Source organism: Microplitis demolitor, chromosome 1 (assembly GCF_026212275.2).
Source record: "Microplitis demolitor isolate Queensland-Clemson2020A chromosome 1, iyMicDemo2.1a, whole genome shotgun sequence".
NCBI lineage: Eukaryota > Metazoa > Arthropoda > Insecta > Hymenoptera > Braconidae > Microplitis > Microplitis demolitor.
Window position 1 is genome coordinate 3665999 of NC_068545.1, and position 27131 is coordinate 3693129.

Consider the following 27131-nt stretch of genomic DNA (forward strand, 5'->3'; position numbering starts at 1 on the left):
CTTCATCTAGATAGAAAAGGGAGGGCAGAGAATACGTCGAATGATATTTTTTAGGTTAAATGGGGATTATTTTGAGTATTTTGAGGCTCTAATCCAAGTTATGTTACTCCAGTTTAGTTCTGAAAGGGGTAAAATTGGTCGTAACTACTACTTTGACGACTAAACTAGGATAACTTTCTATACTGTTGTCAAACTTGAAATTTTAAATTGATCCTCAAAAACATCATTAAGAACTTTGAGACTTAAATCCGAATTTTAGACTCAGGTGTTGTCAATTTTTAAATTTTAAATTGATCCTCAAAAACCTCATTGAGAACTTTGAGACTTAAATCCGAATTTTTTTTTGATTCGGGTATCCTTGCGATAATTCGATACTTCATTAACTTCATAACTATTTTCGATCCATCTATTTTAATATACAGGATTAATTATTAATTTCGCGATATAATTATTTAAATTTTAACTTCTTTTAAAAGATCAATTATAAATTATATATTTTTATATCTACATTGTAAAAAATTTGCGGATTAAATTCGGAGTGGATGCGGAACGGATGACTTTGTATTGATTTAATCCTCTCGGAGTGAAATTTAATTCAAAGGGGAGTTTATTTTAATATTAAAACTCCGAATCGGAGTGAATACGGATTTAAATAAAATCCAGATCACTCTGAATTCACTCCCGATTTTTTTAGTGTAATTATAATTCAAATAAAAATATATTTTCGGTTGTTATTTGAAAATTTACGTGATAGCTGGTTAAGATTCATTTTCTTTTTTGATAGAAAGAAAAAAAAAACAAATAGTACAAAGCTGCTTTTTAAAACTAAAACTCAAAGCTTAAATGCAATTAATTTTTTTTAGCTTTGAATGCTTACTTAAGAGAAATAGACAAGAATAAATAAAAAGAATGTCTTTTTTTTATCTTTACCAACCTGCATACCACGGAAAAAAATTTAATCTGATTAAGAATTTAAAAAAAGATAAAAGGGTAAACTTAAAGCTTAAAAATAATTGCGTATTTACATTTCAGCACAATAAATTTAATTATTTTTTGAGTAATAAGAAAATTAATTCAAATTTTATGCCAGTAGGTCAATAAAAATTACAGCAAATTAACATTGAAAAAATGCTGTAAGTAAATTAATTTTGTGAAAATAAGTTTATTTTTCTTTTCTCTCTTTCCTGGCGTCAATTTTGGATGAAAAGACAGATAAATTAATTATTGAATTAAGGCAATTAACTAATAGATTAAGAGGTCGTAAGAGATATAATGCAGAGCATTCATTACCATATAGAGATTGGAATATTAAAAATAAAATAAAGCGTAAGACCTATATATTGCATGTATTTAACGGGTTAAATAGAGGAGTCATCTAATACGATACACATCAGACGTCTGTGTTCACGAATGTCTCGAATTTAGCTACGGATTGCATCACGATAGTTACATTCGCAGTAACTCATATTTTTATATTACATGGAGAGAAAGAAAGAAAGATATATATTTATAAATAAATATAAATCTTTTTAAAACGTCTCTCTTTGGAGTCAGTACATCACGCCTGCTTTTTTTTTTATATATATATGCCGATGAATAAATCAATCGTTTGCTACGGCATGAGACACCGCACTTGACCCAGAATTCCAGCGTAAACAGTCCAACAATTTTTTTTATTTTTAGTTTTACTGTCACAAACAATTTTTATTGCATATATTTATAGACATGTTTATTCATAAAAAAATCATACGTGATTTTAAAAAACAACAGAAATTAAATTATTCATATTTACGTACACAGAAAAATAGAATTATGGCGCGAAAAAAATTTGAATTTTGAATTGAAGACAAAAATTTTTTTCCCGCCATAAGAAAATTTGTCTTCAATTTATTGTGCAAAAAATTTTTCGCGCCAATATTTTTTTCTTTTGTCTGAAATATAAATTATTATACAAAAAATATTTTTTTAATTACAAAAATATTAAAAAATGGCGACTAGTCAAAATAACAAGCCTTAAAAAATGATAATTGACGATTCTATTAATTATTGTGTACATAAAAAAAAATAATTGAAATTCTCTTGAATATTTATTGATAAAAAAAAATATTAATACGGAATTTAATATTAATTTAAACATAAATTTCAAAACACGTAATTTTTTTTTATAAATTAATTTGTCACGCATTTAACCACAAAATAAAATCTTACACAACATCAACAATATCGTATTTTTACATGAAATAATTTTTTTACTTTATAAACAATTACTCCAATTTTTTAGAGTGATATTATAAAAAACAATACAATAACAATAGTGTCAAGTGAATTGAGGAAGTTTAATTGATTGCGAAACGGGAAGTGTTTCAATGACGTGTAAAACTCACGTTGAAAAAAATAAAATATAAAAACCCGTCTAGATAAAGAAAAAAAAACCGACCACCGCAAAATTAAAAAAGGAAATAAATACCTAAAAAAATATAATGACGTCACTCGAGTATAAGTATGACTTAACAGTAATTTAACGTATCAAATAACGATATAATACAACGTACTAAGGATTTCTAAGAATAGATTACACGTATGTCGTCTTCAGTCATTACTTTGTAACAACTAATGAGTTTAATTGTATGTCAATGTTAAATATTACTGAATAAGTTAGTATGTTATTTATCAAAGACTCTACCGAAAGAGTCTTCAAAAAGTATCGACTTACTTTAAAAATAAGAGGCATAGTAAATAAAAATAAAATCGTTAAATTGTCAAGTGAACCTTGAGAGCAAATGTAATTAGTAATTAGTGATAACTTACCTTCTTGATTAAGGTTATTTTGATTGGCATTAGGATGAGAACTTAACGAGGACGGTGTGTCATCTTCAGCGACACCCATTGTCGCTGTGGCTGTTGGTCGATGATGATGCGACTCCAGCTCAGTAGCCTCCTCGCACCTGAATACGCAAGAGAAGTCATTTTATTTATTATTATTACTATTAACAGTTTTTATTTATTTATTATCACTCTTACTACTCAGCTGATGACTATAGAAAGTTATGTTGCAATAAAATGAATTTTAATATTTTATTAATTTATATTAATGATGACTATGTAATTTAATGTACATCATTTTGCATTATTCATAAATAATTGAACCAAGGTTTTTTACTGATTTTAATTATTTAAATAAGTAAATTCATTTTTTTTCAAATCGTTAATTAGTTTGTTAAATTAAGTGTTAGTTAAAATTTTATTTTTTTTTTTATGGATTATAGTTGTTTACATTACGTGAGTTGAGTTTAAATGGAGGTAAATTATTAACGACTAGACAAAACATTAATGCAAGATTTTTTTTAACGAGTTAAGTATTTTATACTTAATATATCACGAACTGTAATGACTCAACGTATGTATTATTAAAACAAATCTTTTTTAATAAATTTTATTTATAATGTAGGTCATTATAATTTACAAAGTATAATAAAAAAAAAAAAATAATAATAATAATAGTAGCTACAAGTTAATAAATTAATTTAATCAAATATTGAATTTAGCTGACGTCTAATAATTTTTGGATTTTTTTTTAAACGATAAATTACGAAAAAAAAATATTTGAAATAATTGCACTTGTAGTTAATTTAATTCTCTACATGTGCATTTTTTTAGATTTTTTTTTTTGTAATTAATGAGTGGAAAAACAAATTCGGAAATTGTTAATTGTCTGCTAACTTCAGAATCATTTAAATAGTTCCCGCCATTTTTTATCCGCGATAATTTCTTGCATCAAAATTTCTCAGCGAAAATTTCTCACGACAAAATTTTTCGTAAGTTACTCAAACAAAAATTAATTACGCGATACACCTTGACATCTATACAAAAATATCTACATCATAATCATCAGAAATTTTTGCGCGAGAAATTATTGCATGATAAAAAAGAGACGGTCAACTATTTAAATAATGGATATTTTGATTATTTAGCTGATTAAAAAATGATTATAATAACATAAGAGTAAAAAAATATGAAATATTTAGTCTCATAAAATATTTCAAAATAAATATATGAAACATTATATTCAAATACTCGATAAATGTTTTAGCTCAGCAGTTTAAATATTTTTAAAACAAAGTATTTAATAACTGAACTTGAATATATTTTTCTGACTTAGTTGTATTAAAAAAACAAATACTCTATTAAATTTCGTATGTTGTTTCTCTTAAAAGTTTAATTGATATTTTAATGAATAAAAATAGTTATAGTATCAGTAAAAACTCGATTAAAAAATTTGTGCGTTTTTATTTAATAAAATTTTATTTTATAGATTTATTTATTTAAATACTTTAAGAAAGCATTAATTATAAGTACTGGAATTAAATACTTTTAATGAATTATAAATATTCATGTTTTCTTTTTTTTTACTGTTTACTCAATATTAACATTTGTATTTAAATAATCTTTGAAATTCAAATTTTCAAATGATCAATCGAAGGTTGTCTTTATATTATTTATGAATATTTAGTGTCATTAATTTATTTAATGTCATTTAGTGTAAATAAATTTATTTGTAAAAATTTATTGATATTTATTTTTATCACTTGAAATATTGCATCGAGTCAACTCGAATTGAAAAAAAAAAAAAAAATTCCTTATAGATCTGTCAAAAAAACAGCCTAAAAACTGATATTTCATAGATGTCACAGTCGTGTGCTAGTTGGGAAATAGCCTGAACTTCCGAGCTCTTTCCTTAAAATTTTTAAATGAATGATATTTTAAATTCTGGTGATCGGTTTAAATTCATCTAAAATTCATCAGTAGCAAAAATATAAAATTTCAAAGATTGCTCCCTTCTAGAACCACGCGACTCAAAATTATTGATGAATTGGATTTATTCTATATATTTTCTTACTTTGATGACTCAATATACCCTTATCTTCATATATTTTGGAATGTTACTTCATTAATATATTTTTTAAAAAAAACCATGTTCGAAATTTGAAAAATTTTTCAAATTCTACTCAATTTCGATGGATTAACAGTTCTAGCAACCTTGACCTAGTAAAGTACGACCTTAGGGCAATGCGGCAGATCTTTATCTTGGAAACTGCGTATATTTTTAAATATTCAGTATACCTTTTCGAAATAATTGTTATTGCTTTTTTTAATTCATACTACAACACGAATGTTCATCACAAAATTTTTAAAATTTCGACAGATTAAATAAATAAATATCTGAGTTTTATTGACTTTCAATAAAAACCTGCGATTGTTTAGACAAATCCCACATTTTCATAAAATAAAATTCTAATACGCGGAATTTTCTCACCCTTAACTCTCGAAAATTATCAATGAAAAAATGAACGTCTTTAATCAATTAAAAATGATTTCTATTAAAAACATTATTTCCTCTCAATGTACAAGACCAATAATTATAAATAAAAATAACAATATTGATTAATAAATAGTGTGTAAATATAAATAGAATATAATTGAAAATCAGCTGAGACTAATAGTATCACAGTGTATGTGGTTAGCGGTTACATACAACCACCAACGTATTATTGGAAAAAGCCTGAGAGACCACCCCAGTATATACATATATTTATACATATAGATATATAATATTGTCAGCTGACTCTAAAAGCCACAACAGAGACTTGAAATAGCTATTACTAACAATTCAAGTCCTGCAGTAACACCATCAAGCAAAGCATCAAGTAAAATACTGCTGCTATTGAACAAAATAAATTTATTATTTAAAAAAAAATAGTATAGACTGTAATAAAACTTAACAATTCTAGACGGAGTCTAAAATCAATTTTTTCAATCGAAAAATTTAACCAAAGCTCTGAAGCTCAGTTTTAACTTTACCAAACGTGAACATCAATAACTGTTATAAAAAATCTATGATATATCATTCGAGGGCGTACATATATATGATGTATATGTGATTCATTTCTCTCTTATCTTTTGTCCTTTGTTATTTATCATCTCTTATTCTTCGGCATCTTGTTTTATCGTGTGTGCATGTAACACACTAAAGCAATTGCAATAGCAATGTTGAGCGGTTATTCGGTAACCTCCTCATCCTAAAGCTACTCAGTACTCTCTCGACTCGTGTGTTTCAATCTGCCCAATTATAAAGGACGGATATGATGCTGTTGGGATGAAATTGCACTATCGATTCGTGGCATTCAATTGCCTCATGTGCGACAGGTAAATAGACTAGGCATCCGCATACATTTATCTATATATACATCATGTATATGTATGTTCCAATTTCCCAGGTGCATTGTAAAAAAAAGTCGTTTTTCATTTTGCCAATAGAGGGGATTATTAAAACTCATTTATAATCAACTATGCAGTGAATGCTAATGATAAATTGATAAATCGATACATGTAATTTTAATTTATTTAATAAAATATGGTTTAATTAAAATTTCATACACAAAACTGAGTTCTGTTCACACTCAAATTATTGATCAAGTTAATTATAAATTGAATAGGGGACTGAAATATTTACTCAACTAAAAAATTTTGTGATATTTTAGATTAATAATTATTAATATTGATTATTTAAATGAATAATTTAATATTAATTTAAATTTTTCAATTGAAATTTGTAATTTATAATTTCGTATAATGTAAAAATTACTAGAGTTATTTTTATGTGAATTTTATATAGAAGTATTTGTTTTAATGGGTTTTATGATGCAGTTTTCAAAGTTTTGTTCTTTCGAGTGATATCAAAAAAATATCTGAATATCTTTTCAGTGATATGTCGTAACTTGATTTCAAAAAATAGCTTATAGACAAAGCATTTAATTAAAAGAACTATATATTTATTTTTAAAAATTTTATCCTCTTGAATGACGCTTCAAAGATACCAGAATTGATTTCATAAGACCGCGATCAAGTCCACTTATTTATAAAAATCTTTAAAAATTAAAATTTTATTTTGCACAAGAATTTTTATAATTTATTTTCCAAAGAAAAAAATTGGGAATTAGTATGACATCAACTCTGACTTTTCTCGTGTCTTTTTCAAAAATTTTGCTGTTTAATTTCTTAATAAATTCAAAACTTTACTCTAACATTAGAATAATAAATCTACATTTCTATTCAAAATAAAGCGCGATGGCACTTTCTTCTTTTTCAAATTCAAATTTATATTTATTCCAACAAATAACTAATTTATAAATTAAACATCAACAATTATCTAATTAATTTTTGACTAACAAAAAAAAATTCATAAAAAAATGAGTAATAAAGTGAAATTTTTCGATAAATTCCAGCAGAAAAATTTTAACCTCAAATTTTTTTCAAGAAAAGTAAAACTGTAATTTAAATTAAAAAGTATAACTCTGTAATTAAATATCCAAGTAATTTAAAAATTAAATAACAAAACATTGTTTAAACTAAATAATAAACCCGCCATTGGTTATATTGTTATATTTTAGGGACAAACTTTATCTTTTAGGGTCGACTGGAGCAGCCTCCTGATTGTCGATTGCCTTTGTCTGTTATTCTATCAAACCTTTTAATTGATTATCATACACACACACATTCTCCATATACATATATGTATCTATATAAATACATAACATAAATGCCTAGATATAAGCACAAGTTTTATCAATATATATTTTAATATAAAATAAATAATAAAAATAAAAAAAAACTTACATCTTATGAATTAAAAATGAAGAAACTGCATTCGAAAGCTGGTATTGGCCAATTAATTGAGTCCAATCATCAGTAAAAAACAAAAATAAATAATAACTTTGTTTAAAAAATTATTATTAATTTTTTTAGTCCCCGGAAATTGTATTTTAAATCGTCAAGTTAACGCTTAAATGTTTTTTGATTGACAGACTGTGTACACATTAAAAAAAAAATAATAATAATAAAACACATTCACTAGACTCGATATTTTTAAATAAACACGTAAAAATAATTAATATAATCAAGTAATTACTTTAAATAATTTTTAAAAAATTCAAATTTTTCGGATGATTGGAAAAAAATAAAACGGAGTTTTTTTTTGAACGCGATACGATTGAGCCGAGAAACAAAAAAATTAACTCACTAAACGTCACTTACTTGCACTTATTATTATTTAAAATATTTAAAAATTATTTTAACAACAGATTTATATTTATTTCAAATACTAGTATTATTTACTTAATTATTGTTTTTAAAACTCAAGTATTTATTATTTAATTATTGGTTATTTAATGTATTTATTATATTTGTACGCTGAGTTATTGACAAATACGGATGAGGCGTCGCGACACCACCATCGTTTCATTTTCTTTCTCTCTTTTATTTGAAGCTGCTACCGACCGACAAACTTTACAGTGGCGCCATTATTTCAATGGCGGTATTTTTTTAAATTATTTTTGTTTGACGTTATCATTGGGGACTTTTTTTTTGTTTACATTGATAATGTAATTATTTAATTAATAAAAATAAACTATAATCTCGATTAATATTTACACTAAAGTGCGTTTGTGTTTATAATTTATTTATCATTTCTAAATGATAGTAAAATCAACAGACAACTGAAAGTTTTTGTTTTTAAGTAAACAAGTTAAATAAAAACCAAAAAAAATATGAGTGTGAATGTGGCTGACAAATGAAATTTTAAAAATTTTTAAATAAATGGATAAAATGTAATTAGGGTAAAAATTTAAAAATGCGCATTTAGATAAATTTAAAATCCGTACGCGGATTTTTTTAATTTTTATAATTTTAATTAAAATATTTATTTAATTCAAATTTATAAATTGTCTGATGTCTGCTACATTTACTCTTAAAAAAAATGTATCTAGAGTTTTAAATAATTTTCGTGTACACATTTAAGAAACTAAAATATATTTTTTAATTATTTTAAATTTATTATTAAAAATTTTGAAATCGAAAGTAGCAGACAGAGAATTTTTTTTTTTTTTTAACAAGTTGCTTGTAAGTAAAATAAAATTTAAAAAAATGCATAGAGTTTGTAAAGTTGACATGTAATTTTTGAAATTTTGTGTAGTATTTGTTTATTTAAAAACAAAATTTCTTTTTAATGTCTGTTGAAAAAATTTGAAAATTATCAGACGTCAGCTAACTTCAGTATCATTATTACACTCCTAAATGAATGTAAATATAACAGACAACTAGGAATTTTTTAAATTTTTGAATAAAATAAATAAATGTCAGTAGAGTGAAAATTAAAAAATGTATGTGTAGATGAATGAAAATTCAGTACGCGCCTTTTTTTAAATTTCATTATTTTAATTAATTTAAAATTTGTAAAATGTCATGTCTGCTACATTCACTCTTATTCATAATATTTACAATAATTCCTAGATGTCACTTTACTAAAATTCCCTTTCTATCAACAATGAAATCATAAAACTCAGTACCTCTAACCCTCTTATGAATTTTAGCCAATCCCAGGTAAAATAAACATATGTAAGTATTATTATAATTATTTTAAAAGTTGTTGATAATGCCCATGTGGCTAAATAAAACCTCTCGACAAGTCTCAACTATTTTAATCTGACCGTAACAGAAACCTAGTTTTCAAAAATTAAAATTTAAAAATGGCATCAACTCGTCGTGAAAAACGAGTTGTTCCATCGACTAAAAACAACAACAAATCACCATTGGTCTGGATTAAAAAAGCCTCATCATCACTCAATTTGCCATACCTGCTGTCTTTTTTGACTGATCCAAAAAAAATCGCCTTCATCGCCGGGGTCTTTGTGGTTCTCGAGATCGCCCTGAACATCCTGGTGATTCACAACGTTCCATATACCGAAATTGATTGGCGAGCGTACATGCAAGAAGTCGAAGGATTCATAAACGGTACCTGGGATTATTCTAAACTGAAAGGCGACACTGGACCACTAGTTTATCCAGCAGGTTTTGTCTACGCCTATTCACTTCTGTACTACGTAACATCACACGGTGAAGATATACGATCAGGTCAATATGTGTTTGCATTACTCTACATCGTGCTGCTGATCCAAGTGCTGAGAATTTATGCTAAAACTAAAAAAGTACCTCCATATGTTTTGATATTAATATTTTGTACATCGTATCGCGTTCATTCAATATTTGTACTGCGTTTGTTCAATGATTCTCTGGCAATGATATTTTTATTCGCAAGTTTAAATGCGTTCCTAGATGACCGCTGGTACTGGGGAAGTATAAATTTCAGTTTAGCGGTTTCTATGAAAATGAATATTCTGTTGTTTTCACCGGCACTGTTCATCGCTTATTTATGTAACCTGGGAGTAGTTAAGACAATAGTTCACTTGGGAATATGCGGAGTCGTTCAATTGATTTTGGGGCTGCCGTTTTTGATAACAAATCCTTACGCTTATATCGGAGGTGCATTTAATTTTGCTCGTGTGTTTGATTATAAATGGACAGTTAACTGGCGAATTATTCCTGAAGAATTGTTTGTTAAATCAACGTTTCATTTGGCACTTCTGGGACTTCATTTGGCGTGCATTGTTTATTTCATACCCAGTTGGATGACTTATATGAAGTGTTACGCAAAGTTAAAAGCCATGGGACGTGAATTGAAACCGCAAATGAAAAATAAAAATACTGAGGTCAATATGTCGTCAGTTAGTCAATTATTTATATCGCCACTTTTCACGGCAAACTTTTTGGGAATTGTATTTAGTCGCTCGCTCCACTATCAGTTTTATCTTTGGTACTATCACACGTTGCCGTACATCGCCTGGTCGACTCATTACTTGCCGGTTACTAGGATTGTTATTTTGGGATTAATTGAGTTGTGTTGGAATGTTTATCCGAGTACTGTTTGGAGCTCGGCGATGTTGCATATTTGTCATTTGATGTTATTATATGGACTTTATAGAAATAAAGTTAAAAATACGAAATTTGATTAAATTACTAGAAGAAAAAAAAAATTTAATTGATTGATGAAAATCCGTATTACGTGTCTACTTAAAATTTTTCTACTCGAGAACTAAAGTTGAAAATTTCTATCAGCAAATTTTTTATTTGAGAAAATTTTTATCTATAATATTTTTATTTGGCTCAATGAAACTTTTATACGAAATATTTTATTTATAATCTTTCGTATTCATGATAATTTTATCATTAACTTTTTCGAGACTGAACTAGAAAAAAAATTACGAACAGAAATGTCACGGATACAAAATATTGTTTGTTTGTAAATTTTTTTAACAGACGAAAATTTTCAATAATTTTGAAGTCGAATAAAAAAATTTTGAATTAAAACGTATTATTGCCATCTTATAAAAAATTAATTAATTAAATAAAAATACTGAACTGATAAAATTTTTATTAATTCGATAAGATTGTAATTTTTCTAATGATCGATAAAATTGCTATTAATTTTATGAAATTCAAAATTAATGAATTGATTCAAAATTTTATTCTATTGAATAAAAAAATGTTTCAGTGGAATTTAATTATTATTGAGTAGAATTTTCATTCAATAGAAATTTTAATATATTTCAATTAAACAAAATGATAATTGAATTTTAATTGATCTTAATTTAATTGATGAATTTGAATTGATAGATTGACGTAATAAGTCTTTGAATTAATTAGTTTATTAATTCAATTACATAAATAGAACTGAATTAAAAAAGTTTTATATAAAATTATAGATATAAATAAATTAAATGATGCAGCTAAGAATACAAAAAATATGTCAATAATAATAAATATTGTGTGAGAAAATAGTATGAGTTATGTACCTGAAGATCGGAGGGTTTTCCACGGAATGAAAATAAAAAGTAAAAAATCTGAATCTAGATTTCTGAAATATTTTGCATACGCGTTCGTATGTCAGCCAAAAATTGCAGCCACCCCTCACTAACTCTCAAGTCACCTTTGAGCAGTCAAATTACATAAATTTTTTTCATTTTCATTGGGCGCGCGGAAAAAGTAAGCAAAAATGATTCTGAAAAGTGATCCGAAACCACTAATGGCATCCATTAGCTTTTACTTTTGACAAAAGTAAAAAATTACTATTCTATAAGTAAAATATGCTATCACAAATCAAAAATTACAGCGTTAGTATTTTTTTACTAATTCTTTGTATCTTTTATTAATGAAATAGTAACTTTTCAGTAATGTCAAAACCCTGATTAAAGGCGATGATTTACTCAATGATGAGTGTATAGATATACATCTATACAGAATTAAAATCGAATTTTTTTGAATCATATAATATTTAATCAGGGGAGTCAAAATTATTAGACTCATTTACTGTTTTCCGGTTACTTTCCCTATAGTAATTATGACTAAATTTTGAAATCCGTTTTTTCCGCGCGAAAAATGTTCCAATCTTTAGATACATAAGTTTTTTTTTTTTAAATAAAATGAATTGTAATATAAAAATTTTATTTTAATAGAATTTATATGATGCAGTTTATAGAAAATATATCAAAGAGTGTGTTACTTATATATTATTGTATCATGTGTGATCATTTAATTATTGGAGCAATAACTTGCTCAAGAGTGTGAATTGTTACAATATATTGTAATTTAAAATATGATTATTTAGTAAATAAAATTTTATTAAATAAATTTTCATCGATTTTATTTAATTATTTACTTTTTAAAAATCCGTATTCTTAATTTAATAAAATATAACTTACTGATAATTAAAAATTAATTTTTTTTTATCATAATCAAATTTATTTTAAATTTCCCGCCAATTGCAGAGAATTCTAACCTTTAAAATTTAAAAATTATGTTATTGTAAATACAAGTTATTTTGTTAATAACTTAATAGTTTAATTAGTTTTTATGAAAGTAATTAATTAATCAGTAAATTGTTTTATTTTTTTATAAATAACTTTTAAAAACGATAAATATTTTTTCATAGATAGTTCAATTTTTATTAAACAAACAAAAAATTAACGCGTGTACTGTAAACAAATTAATCCAAAAATTAAATAAACTATTAGTTATTCAAAAAATTAAATATTTAAAAATCAGTAATTAAAATGACCGGTTAGTAAATTAGTGATGAATTTTTAAATGTAACAATTTCCTTTACAATGTAAATTTATATAATTTTTAAAATTTAATTTATTATTATTAATGTATACGTTAATTTATTTAAGGTGTTGCTGATAAATCAATGGAGAAAGAGAAAGTATATTATAAAAGTCAATTTGTTGGTATCGATAACGATCCAAGTGAATCAGAATGTTTATTGTGTGATTCAACTTTTATTTTACCAACAAATCAGAAAGATTATTTATCACATTTATTTAAAGAACATCGTCTGATTATTGGTGATGTTTCGAAAATTGCAAGTCTAAGAAGGTGAATTTATATTTAATTATTTTATTGATTCAATTAAAAAATTTAGTTTTGGTTAATTCAAGATTCGATACGATTTTCATTCGTTCAATAAATATTTATAAACAGAGTACATCATAATGAACGAAAAACGTTAGTATTGTGATGGGTTATTCCCAACAAAAGGAAAGTTACGGGCTACTCTACATAAAATGTCATCTCCACCCACGTCCACCCAACTCCACCCGATCCTAATATGGGTCTCAACTCAAAAAATAAATTATTCCCAGGCCTTTTTATGGCTTTTCATACTAGAGGACATCATATTAAGCAAAAAACGTTCATGTTATGATAGGTGATTCCCAACAGGAGCAAAGTTACAGGCTACTCTTCATAGAAAATCATCTCCACTGATGTCTACCCATGTCCACCAACACTCATATGGGTTTGAACTCAAAAAATAAATTATTTCCAGGACTTTTTATGGCTTTTCCTACTAGAGGACATCATAATGAACAAAAAACGTTAATGTTAGGTTATTCCCAACAGGAGCATAGTTGCGGGCTACTTTTAATTGATAGTCATCTTCATTTATCCTCATTTATCTTCATTTATCCTTATACGGGTCTAAATTCGAAATATGAATTTTCCCTAATACTTGGTATAATAGCAGCCATTAATGTAAAATATGCATCGAAAAAAGTCATCCCGAACTTTGAAAAGTTTCTCTATCACTACCAGCAACTTATTAAATAAATAATTACTAAAGTATTCTATAGTTATTATTTCCAGTCTCAAATATTTGACACTGTCCGTAAAAATGATGATTATTAATTATCATTTTTTTTAGTTATGTTCATTATTGGAAAGTAAGGTGTAAAAGTGGATCATTAAAAAATTTCTGTACAACAATGTTAATGGATTGTACACCTGATGGTAAACCAAGTAAAAATGAAATTTATTATTTATTATCTGACTGTATTGCCGAAGATAAAACACTTCGTGATGAAATTCAATCCGCTAAATTGGTAAATTTTGTTTATTTAATTTAGTACTAAAAAAATAAATAAATTATCTATTTTATAATCGATCACGTTTCAATTTTAATCAAAATTTTTTCCATTTTGTATATTCTCTAATAGTTATTATCATTTTTTAAACAAATTTTAAGTTATCTACTTGGTATTCATTTTGAAAATTTCATAAATAAATTTTTTAATTGCTGATTAATTAATTATTAATAATTATCTTGTGTTCAAGGAGTGGGTGATAAATCAACAAACTCATGAAAGAACAGATAATAATTTTAAACGCGGGTGTATGATATGCAAACAAGAGTTTTCAGGTCTGAGAATTACATATTTGACGCATTTAAAAGAAAAACATAACATTCATTTCGGAAAGTATCATAATTTAGTATTCGTTGATAAATTGCTTGATAAAATTCAATATAATTTTGAAAAGTAAGTATTTTACTTCAATTTTTTTCTTTCAGTTATTAATTTATATTTTTTATCGACAGTTTTATATGCATTTACTGTGAAAAAGTATTCAAAGATAGAAATGTATTAAAGGAACATATGAGAAAAAAATTACACAAGCGTATTAATCCTAAAAATAAATCATATGATGAATTTTATATTACGAATTATGTGAAACCACGTGATTCATTGGATCATAAAGAGGTAAATGTAATTATTAATTAATCAATCAATTAATTAATAGATGATTGACAAAGTACTAATGATTTTTAAATCAAAGGACAATGAATTTGATGAGGAATATGACGCAATCGCATTTAGTGACAACGAAGATGAAGAAAATTTATGGTCTGATTGGACAATCGAAAATAATCCAATAAATTGTTTATTTTGTTCAACTAAAATAAACGAATTTCCAAATATACTAGATCATATGAAAGACGATCATGAGTTTGATTTTAATAAATCAACTGAAAATTTAAACTTCTATGAAAAAGTATGTTATCCATAATAATTTTAACTTTAATTCAGTCATTAATATCTCTGACTAAAATCTCCGATTGAATCTGATTGATACTCATTCGGATTTCTATCAGATTCAATCGAAAACAAACATTCAATCAGAATTGCTCGGGAAAGTTTCAAGTATTCAATTCGAATTTTTCAATCGGATATATTCGGAACTTTCCGATTAAAACTGATTAGAATTTTCCAATCAGAGTTTTTAATCAGGGATTAATTTATCTTTTAGTATAATGATAAATAATAATAAAAATTTAATTTATTTCACAGATAAAATTAGTCAATTACTTCAGAAAACAAGTACATGAAAAAAAATGTGTTTATTGCAATGTACAATCGGATAATTATCTTGAGCATATGAAAAATGAAGATCATTTTAAAATTCCTCCGTCACGTATTTGGAATTTGTCTAAGTAAATTATTATTCAATTAATTTTTTTTTATATATTATGAATATATATATGTATACTTTCTATTTTTTGTTACCGCGGTTAGTTACTCGTGGTAAAATAACCGGAACGAAAACAACCGTGTAGCAAAATAATCGTGAATAGAAAGACTGAAATACATAACCTTAAAAATTATGAAAATACTATTTTATAATTTGCTATTACACTCTTAGATTGCTCAGCAAACGTTTGCTTTCCTGAAGGATCCGAATTACAGTAATTACCGTAATTTATGTTATTTTAGATAAACTGCCATGATTTACGATAAATGTAGGGTATTTTATGGCAAAAGTACGGCATTTTACCGTAAATTTGCAATAAGAGGACAGTATTTGCGGTTAGGGGAATATTACTCACAAACATTATCACGGTTATTTTAGTTCTGGTTATTTTGTCGAGGTTATTTTTTATCTGCGGTCCAAATATTGTAGAATCACATTTTTTTCAGATACTATTCTCCGATGTGTAAAGAAGATCCATTTTTATATCATCTAGATACTGGCAGTGATGATGAATATGATGAAAATAATCTCGATACTTTATCAAATGATATGTAAGTTCATTTTTAATGAATTAATTGCCAAAATTAAAGAAAAAAATCTTCCTTTGGATTTTGGTCTCTCATAAGATAAATTTTATCTCAAAATTGATCTAGCTCTAGCTCTAGTCGATTGATCTAGCTAGAGCATTTCCGAATTCACCCAAAGTAATTAATGTATTAATTATTGTTATTATTTGCGCGATAAATTTAAATTACTAAACAATAAATGATTAAAAATTGGAGAAAAATTAAAAATCTTGTCAAAATAAAATGGCGGCAGAATATGATAGAAAATTATCTGAAATTAAAAAAAAACACGCAAGTGTTTGAACAAACCTTGGCGGGGAAATAATACGCAGAAGGGTGTCCTAATACACTTGGAGATTTAAATTAAATTGCTCCAAGTGTATTTCAGCTAAAAAAAACGTCACTTAACTGCTATTTCCCCACCAGACGATGCCAGATGATTTTGCTCAGGAACCTGGAAGGTATCAGCATCAGCCATCAGCAACACTTTACACTAGCACTGAACACTCAACACTTAACTGCACCACAGACACTTTTCACAATTTAAATTTTACAAACACTCCACAATTTAATTAAATAATAACTATGAGTAAAAAATTTTATGGATAATTACACGACGCCACTGCAATACTGTGTTTCAATTCAAACGTAAAGAAAGATCTGGACTACTACTGCCGTTGTCGATGATACTGACTGCCGCTATCGAACCGTCAGTTGATACAGAGCAATCGATTCTTGCGATTCATCGACTGCCCCCACTATGAAAAATTTGAACGCCGAATACAGTGACGCGCAACAGCGCCAACTTGGCGCGAAATTAAAAAATTGAAATTTAATAATTTTATTAAAATTCGTTTGCATTGATCATTATATTAATAATGGTGCATTCGGAAATGCTCTAGAGCTAGAATTAGAACATTTCCGAATGTACCCAAAGATACCCGATGTTTTATTATTTATTAAATATACGTAATGAAAATTCAAATCCTTTATTAATCGATTTTTTTTTCTTTTCAGAAAAAAACTGTAAAAATTTTTGTTTAAATAAAGAAAAATTATAAATTAAACAATTTTGTAAATAAATTTTTCTTTTTAATAAACACGTTAACCAAACTGTCTTTTGTTTTAACTGTCAACCAAACGCAATATTCAAATATATGTTAACTTAATTAATTAATAAATAAATAGAAAAATGGAGACTGAAGAAATTTCTGTAAGTCGAAGTAATAATTCAATTGAACAATTAAAAATAAAAATATATGGACTAATGAGTGCAGTAGTATTTCAAAAATCAAAATATTGCGTACTAAAACTCTCCAAACACTTGCCTCATAATTTTTTAATTCCAGAAATACGCGAAATGTATCAAATTGAATGGTATGATAACCTTGAAAAAATTAGGCGGGTAAATTTATTACTAAACTCTTACTTATGTAAAATTAATTAATAGACTCAAATTAATTAATTAATCTAGACTATTGGGGGTAAAACATGGCTGCCAGACATACAAGTAATTATTTATGTAAATGATAAATTTATCGGCAATCATTTAGATTTATTAGAATTTATTAATGAAAATTTCACAATTAATTTACCAATTGATACTGAATTCTATGAAAATTTAATTACTGAGAGTTTTGAAAAATTTATCAACAATCCAGACGTAAAAAAATTAATTATTTTATACTTATTACTCTTAATTAGTTTTATTAATTAAAAATAAAACATTTTTTAGCGTAAATTTGTTTACTTAAATTTAACTATCGACGGTACATTATTAGGGACTTTTATATTTATGGTAAACTTTCTATTATTGATTAATTATTAAGTCAGTTCATTAATTTTAATTAATGTATTTATTAAAAATTTACTTTAAAAAAAAGTTATATTATGATAAATTGCCCCGGACATGTGAGTATTTTATAAACCTCTGCAATGGTGATAAAATAAAAAAAAATGGTGAATATTTATGGTACAAAAATTCAACATTACATCGTATTGTTAAAGATCGTTGGCTTCAATTTGGTGGTAATTAAATTTATATTAAACAAAATTTATATTAAATATTTATTACACATTAAATTTTTACAAAATTACTGGAATATTATTACAGATTTAGGATATGAAAATAATTTTACTGATGAGACTACAATAGAAGCTGAAAATTTCACAATTTTTCATGATCGTCGCGGAGTTATTTCATTGGCTAATGATGGAAAAAATCACAATGGTCCACAATTTGTTGTCTCATTAAATCCTAATCCATGGATGGATAAATATTACGTTGCATTTGGGTGATTTTTTATAAAATAAAATTAATTAACTTATTAAATATTTAAATTTAAATAAATTACTGTTAATTAATTAGACAACTAATTGATGGTGCAAAGACATTAGAACAAATTCAACAACTGCAGACTTTTTATGAGTCACCTTTATTAAAAATAATAATTACTGAGTGTGGTGAATTTTTTAGTAATAAAAATAATACTAATCAGGTAAAATCTTTAATTTGTTGATTATTAATTATTAAATTTATATTTATCAACAAAATAATAAATAATTGACGTCATTATGATTATGAAAAAATATTTTTTAAATAATGAGCTCGGTTTTTAATTGAAGAGATGTTTTGATTAATGAGTTTTAAAAATTACTGTGCGTAAATTTAAAAAAAATTCATTTTTGAATCATTTTAAAAATTTGGTGTTATGGAAAAATAAATTTCGAATATTGTTGTACTTTAAGCCTTAGAAAATTTAGAAATTTTGATATTTTGATGTCAATGTATTTTGAATTTTTTGTAAGCGTTATTTTCTGCGAATTTCAGGAAAATTTTCAAATTCGAAAATTCGAAATAAATTTTTGATTTAATTTTTATGAAGATTACAATTAATAAATTTTTTTTAAATATTATTTAATTACAACATTTTTTTATCATAATCATTAATAATATTTTTTCACCTGGAAAATTTTTAAGGAATCACAGGAAGAGGAAGAAATAAAAAATGAAATAAAATCTCTTGACATTTCAAATGAATTTGAATATTTGAATATAAATGAATAATTGAATAAAGACAATAGCGAATAATTGATTATAAATTCAAAAAAATTAATTATATTTTAACAACTCATGCTTATATATAAACAGACAAACAAAAAAAAATAATATGGATTTTTAATTAAATAAAATAAAAATGAAAAATATTTAATTGAATATTTTATTTTTTTATCGATGAAAATAGACCTTTGTTACGTACTTTCGTTACTGCTTTACTTACACCACTAGTCGTTGTATCTTCAGGTTTATATTTTTTATGAAGCGCTTGATATAACATTTGTGCATTTGATTTATTACCTAACAGTTCTGTCAATTCATCCTAAAAAAAGTAAAAATCATTTTAGATGATCAATATTTATCAAAAAAAAAATCTGGAAACGGTTGACCTTAGGGATCAATCCCAAAACTTCCTGCCATTTTTGAGCTCAGAGAATTCAAAAACGATATTATCAGTAAACGTTTGAGCTCTTCAAGTTCCAAAAAAAAGGTTGGACCCTTTCATTTAAAATTTTAAATTTGCACAGCGGGAAATTAAAAATAATAAAACTATTTAAATAAACAATTAATAAAATTTACCTCACTAAGACAAACCAAATTATCTAACGATCCGCCTTTGTCTAATATGATACGTAAATTTTTGGTATGAACACCAGGTAATTTGGCGACAAAATCATGAATTTGAGTGTTGTATTTTTCACCCATTGATTTTTTATCTTCGACGTCTTCATCTAGACCAATTTGAGCGGCTGTCAGTCCATCTGGTTGTGGTTTTCCTTCTTTCAACTCTTCAAATAATTGTGCAGTCGCCTGAGGACTTGGCGACCAGACTATTTTTAATTTTGGAAAATGTAATGTCAGTAATTGTAATTTACTTGTTACATCTGAACTCTTCATGTCACGACTTACGTAATAATTTCCCTTTAAATAATTTATTAATTATATTAATGTCAAATAATCATTTTGTAGTTAAAATATTTTTAATATGCCTTAAAAAATGAGGAATAAATTGCCTAAAAAATTAAAATATATAGATAAAATAATTACTTGTAAGCAAAATGATTTATTCTGATCAAATTCAATTAGCAGCATAGGTTTGGCATAATGTCTTGTCATTGATACGGCTTGGTTGTATAATCTACCCGAATTTAATGACATTATTAAATCAGAAATACTTTTTCTTTCAACACAAATCTCTGGTGTTATAATATAGTCGCCAACCTAAATAAAAAAAATATAAATATATATTTATTAATGATTAATTAGACAGTAAATAGCGAATGTAGGGAGTACTTGAAGAGGTGGCAGGAGATAGAAGAAAAGAACGTCTTTCTTCACACTAACCAGGACAGGAATTTAAACTTTCGTTAATTAATAAAAGAAAATAATTTATAATTTACTATACCACAATAGTAACAGGTTCGATTTCAATACCACGTTTATGTAATAAACCCGGTAATTCGCTACGAAATTCTCTTATATCAACAATAACTTTAGGAATAACTTTCGGTGTCGGTTCAAGACCACCCTGGCGAGTATTTTGTTCAACTTGAGAAGTTACTGTTAAATTAACTTCACTTTTTCCGTCTTGATCTGTGGGAATCACCATCGTCTAGAAATCAATATTTATATAAATTATAAAAAAAATAATTTAAAATAAATATGATTAATAATCAATAAATATCAACCGTTTTAGCATTTATTAATTTATCAAAAGCTTCTTTTTCACGCCGCAATGATGTTAAGTATCCTTGTTCTTCGACAGATCCTCCGTAGACAAGAAAAAATATTTTTAATGAAATTGATGGATTATTGTTTTGATAAACCTAATGATCGTTTATAAAATTTTGAATTAAATTATGTACTTTTAATTAAATAATTATTTTACGTACCTCAAGCTGACGAATTGATGATATGTCAGCTCCATACATAACGATGTAACCAGGTAATGTTTCAGATAAAGTTCTTTGTAGGGCCATCGGGTCACCACCTCTCTTTACTGATTGGATAAGAACGATTGGGTCAGTCATTGAAGATAAACTTGATATATCAGCATCCGCAAGCTTTATTAGTAACATTTTATTTATTAAAAAGCAATAAATAAATAATTAAGATAGTGTAAAATAATTACCATGGAACATTCTTCAAAATAATTTGTTTGATTATTTTCTTCATCATCTTGCGATTGTTTAGATTCCTCTGGTGGTTTTTGTGAAAATGTCAGGACATAACTGTCAAGATCTTCTGTTTCTGCATCTTCTTTATCTTTTTCTTGACTATCTTTATCTTGTTTATCATTTTTATCTTTTGACTTTTCACTGTAAATTAAATATTATTGCTATTTAATCTAAATTTTAAATCAATAAATATTTTTTTTTAATTTATGAAAAATTACCTCGGCTTAAGAATTTCATTTTTCTTTAGATATTTCATCGCTTCGTACAATAAATATTGACCAGCACCCATTGTTAAATAATTTTTTAATTGAACAGCGGTCTTGGTATCATAAACGAGTATCAATACTCTCTTGGCGCTTTCAGATATATTTTTTTTTTTATTTATTTGTAGACGAATTTCACTGAGAATTTCATTTAATGCATTCCATTTTGGGCATGGCTCTGGTTTCAACTCTAATAAAAAAAAGTCTATCAATAAAAAATTAAATTAATGATTATAAAAATTACCATTTTTGTTATTATAGACTCGACTTTTTGCATGAGTAAATAAATCATCAACGGCATCTAATATTAACCAACCACTTCCTTTCATTGCGTATTCCATTGTTCTTAAGCGATTTATTGATGCATAAAATGCTACTGAATTTTCTTGAGTCAGCTGCCTATTAAATAATAATTAATAATAATACCAATTAGTAAGCCCACTTGAAGAAAAGTTGTTGACCCTTAGAAGCTTCAAAACGTGACATGGAAAATTTCTTTAAAACGATTTTTAAATTTCTGAAAATACAAAGAAAACAGTAGACTTAATACTATAAATAGATCTTTTGTAAACTTTTTTTGATTCTTCTTTAAATTTCAAAAAGTTTAACAAAAGTCCATCGTTGTGTCACATTTTGAAGTTTATGATAGTCAACGTTTTGTTAACAATTTTTTTTGCACTTAAGTACAGAGGGATATTTTAGTACGACAAATAAGCGCGTAATATTTTTATTTATTTTAAATTATTAAATTTTAAAATTTAATTTTGTAGAAGACTAAAAAAAATGGAGTTCATATTAATAATAAAAATAAATTATAAATGATAATAATAATAATAATAACTAACGTAAGAAAGTGTCCAAGTAATTTAAGATCAGCAATCAATTGTTTAGTACTTGATCCCAATTGATGCCATATAGGATCTAACTGATACTGTAATTGCTTATGAAATTTTTTAGCGATTGCATTTTCTACAGTTAATTCATCGAAATCCAAAAATTTATTCAATCTCTTCAAATCTTTGACAATGAAATTCATTAGATCCAAAAGTGATGTTTGAATTAATTGCATTTTATGTGTGAGTTTAGCATGTAGTTCAATAACTTCAGGTTTATGCGTCGAGAGACTGGCATTTACTACTGAGTGAAATCGTGGCCAGAGATACAATTCCTTGACAAAAAGAGTTTTCATGACACGTTCGACTTGGGAAAATCCAACTGTGAATGCCAATGCTGAGTTGGTAAACGCTTTGATAAATCCAGTCTATTAATTTTAATAATTATTAAAAAATTAACTATATGTACATTAATATTAATGGGTAAATATTTAAATAATTAATGAATTTTGTTTAAAAAATTAAACAATACCTTATTTTTTTGACGATACAATCGTAATGCAAAACCTTCTTGATAACTATTTAAAATACCATGAGCACGATAAACTAATATCCCAGTAACTAAATTAAGAGGTACACGATTTTTTAATAAATCTACAACTAATATACGACCAGATATAAATAATACGCCTCCTTCTAAATACATTATTTCACTAAAAAAATATAATAACAATTAAAATCGATAATAGAGCTCAGAAACTGCTAATTAAAATGAAATTCGTTAATTAATGAATAAATAATAATATTAATTACCGTTCATTGGATGTATTATGAGCAGTAACAATTTTAGGTAATGATTTAACGTTCATTGTTTTCAATTTATCTATGAAATATTTTTCATCATAATCAATAGTACCAAGAACGATAACTAAATTACCAGGATCTGAATAAACTTTTAAAATATTTGTAAAAACTGTTTCCATTCCCAATCCTCTGTTAATTTAATGAAAAAAAAAATTTTTTTATTAATAATTTTAAATAAATAATAATTATTATTACACAGGATAGATTTTATTTCCGAACAAACTTCGTAATTCAAATTTTTTGTTTTTCTGGTCCTGTGCAATTAATAATAAACTTACTTAGCACAAATAACAAGACCATCCTCCTGAAGTATCTCCAAAAACATTTGATTTTCATACTCCAACATCTTGATTGGATATAAGTAATAACTGTTAGAATAATGCTTGAACAAATTGATCGAGTAGCGTCCAGAGAAAAGCTAATACAAAAGATTTTTTTGTAATCTGTGATCATACAAAAATTTCAATTATTTAGTTTTTAAAATAGTAACCATATATAGATGTATTTAAATATATTTTTTACAGCAACATGACTATAAAAAAATATGTAAAGAAATTTTTTCTTCCTTTTTTTCGTACTTTTTTTGGTACACTAGTCTCAAGACTGTTGATTGTACTTTGCTCGTCTACTATTTCATCAGCACCAAGTGCTACATGATACACAAATAAATTGTACTGACTTATTTCATGGGATGGATGACCGTAAACTCCTATGCTAACTGGTCTTTTGAAACTAATAACAATTATTTATGAAATGAACTTTACTAAATTAATGTGTAAAAAAAAAAAATTATTATTGATTTTTAATTAATGAATTACCTTTGTGGTATAAATATAATATCATCACCACAAGTTGTTGATTGAAGACAATATTGATCTGATTCATATGTTGGTTTGTTTATTAATTGTGATACATATAAATCTGTATCGCCTTTTCTAAAATAAATAAATTATCACTCATTTAAATTATTAGATTAATTATTTGAATTTAAATAAATGAATACTTACTGAGATACTAATAATATTTTGATAATACCATCATACATTAAACTATAATATTTGTAAGATCCACCTGCTACTTCATCATTGACATAATGGAGTAATTGTTCATTAGCTGCTAAATTATTTTTTATGCAAATCTATAAACAATCTATATGTTATTATTTATATTTTGATAAACTATAAATTATCATCCTGAAGTTAGCCGTCAACTAACAATTTTCAAATTTTTTTTTCAACAATTTAATTAAAAAAAAAAATTAAAAATAAGCACATGTAGAAAATTTAAAAAACTGTCGGTGCAATTTTTAAAAATATTTTTTTTTTTTACCTTATTGTTTTTAAAATAATTTTTGAATTATTAAACGGCGGCTAATTTCAATATCTTTATAAATTAATGAGCATTAATTTGAATTTTATTTCATTTTATTAGCAGAGACCGAAAATATTTTTTTAAATATGAATTTTGTTAAAAAACAAAAAAATTTTAGAGCTGCTAATTTTAGTTTCATAAATATACAAAATTTTTCAAAATAATAATAATTAACGATATAATTAAGTAAACTTACTAATAAGATAATATTTATAAGCACTTGCTTCATTCCAAAAAAAAAATAATTTTATATTTTTCAATTGTGTTTCTAATAAACAATAAATTTAATAATAAATGTTCTTTTAAATTGACATCAATAGATTATTTCTTTTTATTGAGAAATCAATTGTCACGTATTTCGTTGATATTTAATTAATGTTAACAATTAATTAAATTGTTAACAATGTTTTGATTATTTTAATTAAATTTTCTTTCTGTAAAAAACAACAACACACATTATAACACAATCGATTGTTCGTAATTCGATTTATTTCGATTAGCTGAAAAAGCGGGAATTTAAAAAATTCAAATGTTGAATTTTAGGGTGCATTCGGAAATACTCTAGTTCTAGTCAAGTGTTGTCATATAGCGAAAGAATATTTCCGAATACACCCTAATTAATATAATTATTGATACATATAAATTTTAATAAAATTATTAAATTTCAGTTTTGAAATTTCGCGCCAAGTTGGCGCTGCTGCGCGTCACTGTATTCGGCGTTCAAATTTTCGATAGTGGGGGCAGTCGATGAAACGCAAGAATCGATTGCTCTGTATCAACTGACGGTTCGATAGCGGCAGTCAGTATCATCGACAACGGCAGTAGTAGTCCAGATCTTTCTTTACGTTTGAATTGAAACACAGTATTGCAGTGGCGTCGTGTAATTGTCCATAAAATTTTTTGCTCATAGTTATTATTTAATTAAATTGTGGAGTGTTTGTAAAATTTAAATTGTGCAAAGTGTCTGTGGTGCAGTTAAGTGTTGAGTGTTCAGTGCTAGTGTAAAGTGTTGCTAATGGCTGATGCTGATAACTTCCAGGTTCCTGAGCAAAGTCATCTGGCATCGTCTGGTGGGGAAATAGCAGTTAAGTGACGTTTTTTTAGCTGCAATACACTTGGAGGAATTTAAATTAAATCTCCAAGTGTATTAGGACACCCTTCTGCGTATTATTTCCCCGCCAAGGTTTGTTCAAACACTTGCGTGTTTTTTTTTTAATTTCAGATATTTTTCTATCATATTCTGCCGCCATTTTATTTTGACATGATTTTTGGTTTTTCTCCAGTTTCTAATAATTTATTCTTCAAATATTAAAATTTTTTAATGTCTGTTACTTTAAGCGCCATAATTGCAATGACTGCATGGAAAAATTAAATTTTAAAATAAATTTTATAATACGAGTCGTAAATTTGTAATATTTAAAATATTTTTAGGAATGTCTTCTTGACATTGGCGCATTTCTATTTCTTGTTTAAGTACTACATAAAATAGTGGAGGTGATTTAAGTTGATGGCAATCCTGCTTTGACATTTGACGACAGTAGAGCACTACCTGTCCGCTTCGCGTTCGATGTGTGCAATTCAAATGTTAATTTTTCCTGCATAGACAATAAGTTTAAATTAAATATTTATCCTACAGTTATTTACGTTTTAATTATAAATTTATAAATGACAGTATTTACTGATCACTTTATCATTATATTACTTGTCGTTTCTCAATTTATACAGTTCATTTTTTCGCGTGTGTGAATGTAGCTGACAGTTGGCAATTTTAAAAATTTTTCAATAAATAAATAAAATGTAAGCACAATAAAAATATTAAAATGCATACTAGATAATTTAAAAGCTGATACGCAAATTTTTTCAGTTTTATTACTTTAATCAATTAATTAATCTATTAAATTTAACAAATAGTAAAAAATTTATTTTTGCTCCTTGAGAATATTTAATTTGTCATTTGTTAATTTAAAATTAAATTGTTTCATAAATTTTCCATATAATTTAATGTTATTTAATGGATTAAAAGGATCTAAATTAGAATTAAAAAGAATTTATCATTAATTAAATACGTCGATTGTGATTATAAATACAAATATGCAGATAACATTGAGATATTTTCTGCGTAAAAATGACTTGATATAAAAGCTTATTATAACTACAGAATTTATTATCAGTCATTAGACCATCTATCAAGCATTAGTTGCATTAATTTAAATTTAGTCGTATTCGATACTTTTTTTTTTTTT

General features: G+C 25.8%; 6 protein-coding genes across 9 annotated transcripts in view; 3 read left to right on the plus strand and 3 right to left on the minus strand.

Moving 5' to 3' along the window:
* Positions 1-8420, minus strand: part of LOC103575040 (serine/threonine-protein kinase tricornered) — a 66483-nt gene extending 58063 nt beyond the window's left edge. The window contains exons 1-2 of the mRNA XM_014444947.2: positions 7675-8420; positions 2809-2945 (exon numbers count right to left, since the gene is read on the minus strand). Of these exons, the coding sequence (XP_014300433.1) occupies positions 2809-2945; positions 7675-7676 (139 nt within the window). The 5' untranslated portion in view covers positions 7677-8420. The remainder of the gene's footprint in view (positions 1-2808; positions 2946-7674) is intronic.
* Positions 8421-9275: 855 nt separating this feature from the next.
* Positions 9276-12535, plus strand: LOC103575039 (lethal(2)neighbour of Tid protein). Its single transcript, XM_008554657.3, has one exon. The coding sequence runs from the start codon at positions 9582-9584 to the stop codon at positions 10902-10904; it is 1323 nt and encodes a 440-aa protein (XP_008552879.1). The 5' UTR covers positions 9276-9581; the 3' UTR covers positions 10905-12535.
* A 193-nt stretch (positions 12536-12728) lies between these two features.
* LOC103575038 (zinc finger protein 277) lies at positions 12729-17436 on the plus strand. Of its 4 annotated transcripts, XM_053743234.1 has the most exons (10): positions 12738-12807; positions 12881-13008; positions 13122-13326; positions 14153-14330; positions 14563-14765; positions 14825-14987; positions 15064-15279; positions 15576-15718; positions 16203-16307; positions 17340-17436. In XM_053743234.1, the coding sequence occupies exons 2-10, from the start codon at positions 13002-13004 to the stop codon at positions 17350-17352; spliced, it is 1233 nt and encodes a 410-aa protein (XP_053599209.1). In that variant the 5' UTR covers positions 12738-12807; positions 12881-13001; the 3' UTR covers positions 17353-17436. The 4 variants fall into 4 exon arrangements, with proteins under 4 accessions (XP_014300385.1, XP_014300384.1, XP_008552875.2 ...); XM_014444899.2 differs by having other exon boundaries at positions 12729-13057; XM_014444898.2 differs by having other exon boundaries at positions 12729-13037.
* Positions 17437-17514: 78 nt separating this feature from the next.
* LOC103575057 (probable inactive peptidyl-prolyl cis-trans isomerase-like 6) lies at positions 17515-19413 on the plus strand. The gene is made up of 5 exons (XM_014444890.2): positions 17515-17535; positions 18206-18350; positions 18436-18616; positions 18691-18785; positions 19400-19413. Exons 1-5 carry the CDS (start codon positions 17515-17517, stop codon positions 19411-19413), a joined length of 456 nt encoding a protein of 151 aa, XP_014300376.2.
* Positions 19375-25330, minus strand: LOC103575037 (DNA repair endonuclease XPF). The gene is made up of 17 exons (XM_053737712.1): positions 25085-25330; positions 24525-24655; positions 24336-24452; positions 24096-24249; positions 23796-23960; positions 23467-23646; positions 23186-23366; positions 22666-23081; positions 22065-22219; positions 21776-22010; positions 21512-21698; positions 21273-21443; positions 21069-21206; positions 20786-20992; positions 20428-20601; positions 19960-20301; positions 19375-19702 (listed from the first exon to the last, which is right to left on the minus strand). The coding sequence occupies exons 5-17, from the start codon at positions 23861-23863 to the stop codon at positions 19544-19546; spliced, it is 2613 nt and encodes an 870-aa protein (XP_053593687.1). The 5' UTR covers positions 23864-23960; positions 24096-24249; positions 24336-24452; positions 24525-24655; positions 25085-25330; the 3' UTR covers positions 19375-19543.
* LOC106693040 (UPF0669 protein C6orf120 homolog) lies at positions 23889-26232 on the minus strand. Its single transcript, XM_053738067.1, has 5 exons — positions 26221-26232; positions 24525-24655; positions 24336-24452; positions 24096-24249; positions 23889-23960 (listed from the first exon to the last, which is right to left on the minus strand). The coding sequence occupies exons 1-5, from the start codon at positions 26230-26232 to the stop codon at positions 23889-23891; spliced, it is 486 nt and encodes a 161-aa protein (XP_053594042.1).
* Between the last annotated feature and the right edge of the window lie 899 nt (positions 26233-27131).

What these genes read in the sequence shown, in the direction of transcription:
- LOC103575057 (XM_014444890.2), top strand. Translation starts at nt 17,515, where the DNA reads ATGGAGACTGAAGAAATTTCT. An exon ending in TGGAGACTGAAGAAATTTCT is followed by an intron (nt 17,536 to 18,205) that starts GTAAGTCGAAGT and finishes TTTAAAAAAAAG; the next exon opens with TTATATTATGATAAATTGCC. An exon ending in TCGTTGGCTTCAATTTGGTG is followed by an intron (nt 18,351 to 18,435) that starts GTAATTAAATTT and finishes ATATTATTACAG; the next exon opens with ATTTAGGATATGAAAATAAT.
- LOC103575039 (XM_008554657.3), top strand. Translation starts at nt 9,582, where the DNA reads ATGGCATCAACTCGTCGTGAAAAACGAGTTGTTCCATCGACTAAAAAC.
- LOC106693040 (XM_053738067.1), bottom strand. An exon ending in AAAATATTATTAGTATCTCA is followed by an intron (nt 24,453 to 24,524) that starts GTAAGTATTCAT and finishes TATTTATTTTAG; the next exon opens with AAAAGGCGATACAGATTTAT. An exon ending in ATTATATTTATACCACAAAG is followed by an intron (nt 24,250 to 24,335) that starts GTAATTCATTAA and finishes AATTGTTATTAG; the next exon opens with TTTCAAAAGACCAGTTAGCA.
- LOC103575038 (XM_008554653.3), top strand. An exon ending in AAAATTGCAAGTCTAAGAAG is followed by an intron (nt 13,327 to 14,152) that starts GTGAATTTATAT and finishes CATTTTTTTTAG; the next exon opens with TTATGTTCATTATTGGAAAG. An exon ending in ATTCAATATAATTTTGAAAA is followed by an intron (nt 14,766 to 14,824) that starts GTAAGTATTTTA and finishes TTTTATCGACAG; the next exon opens with TTTTATATGCATTTACTGTG.
- LOC103575037 (XM_053737712.1), bottom strand. Translation starts at nt 23,863, where the DNA reads ATGTTGGAGTATGAAAATCAAATGTTTTTGGAGATACTTCAGGAGGAT. An exon ending in TGTATCGTCAAAAAAATAAG is followed by an intron (nt 23,082 to 23,185) that starts GTATTGTTTAAT and finishes TAAAATTAATAG; the next exon opens with ACTGGATTTATCAAAGCGTT. An exon ending in ATAAATCATTTTGCTTACAA is followed by an intron (nt 20,302 to 20,427) that starts GTAATTATTTTA and finishes AATTATTTAAAG; the next exon opens with GGAAATTATTACGTAAGTCG.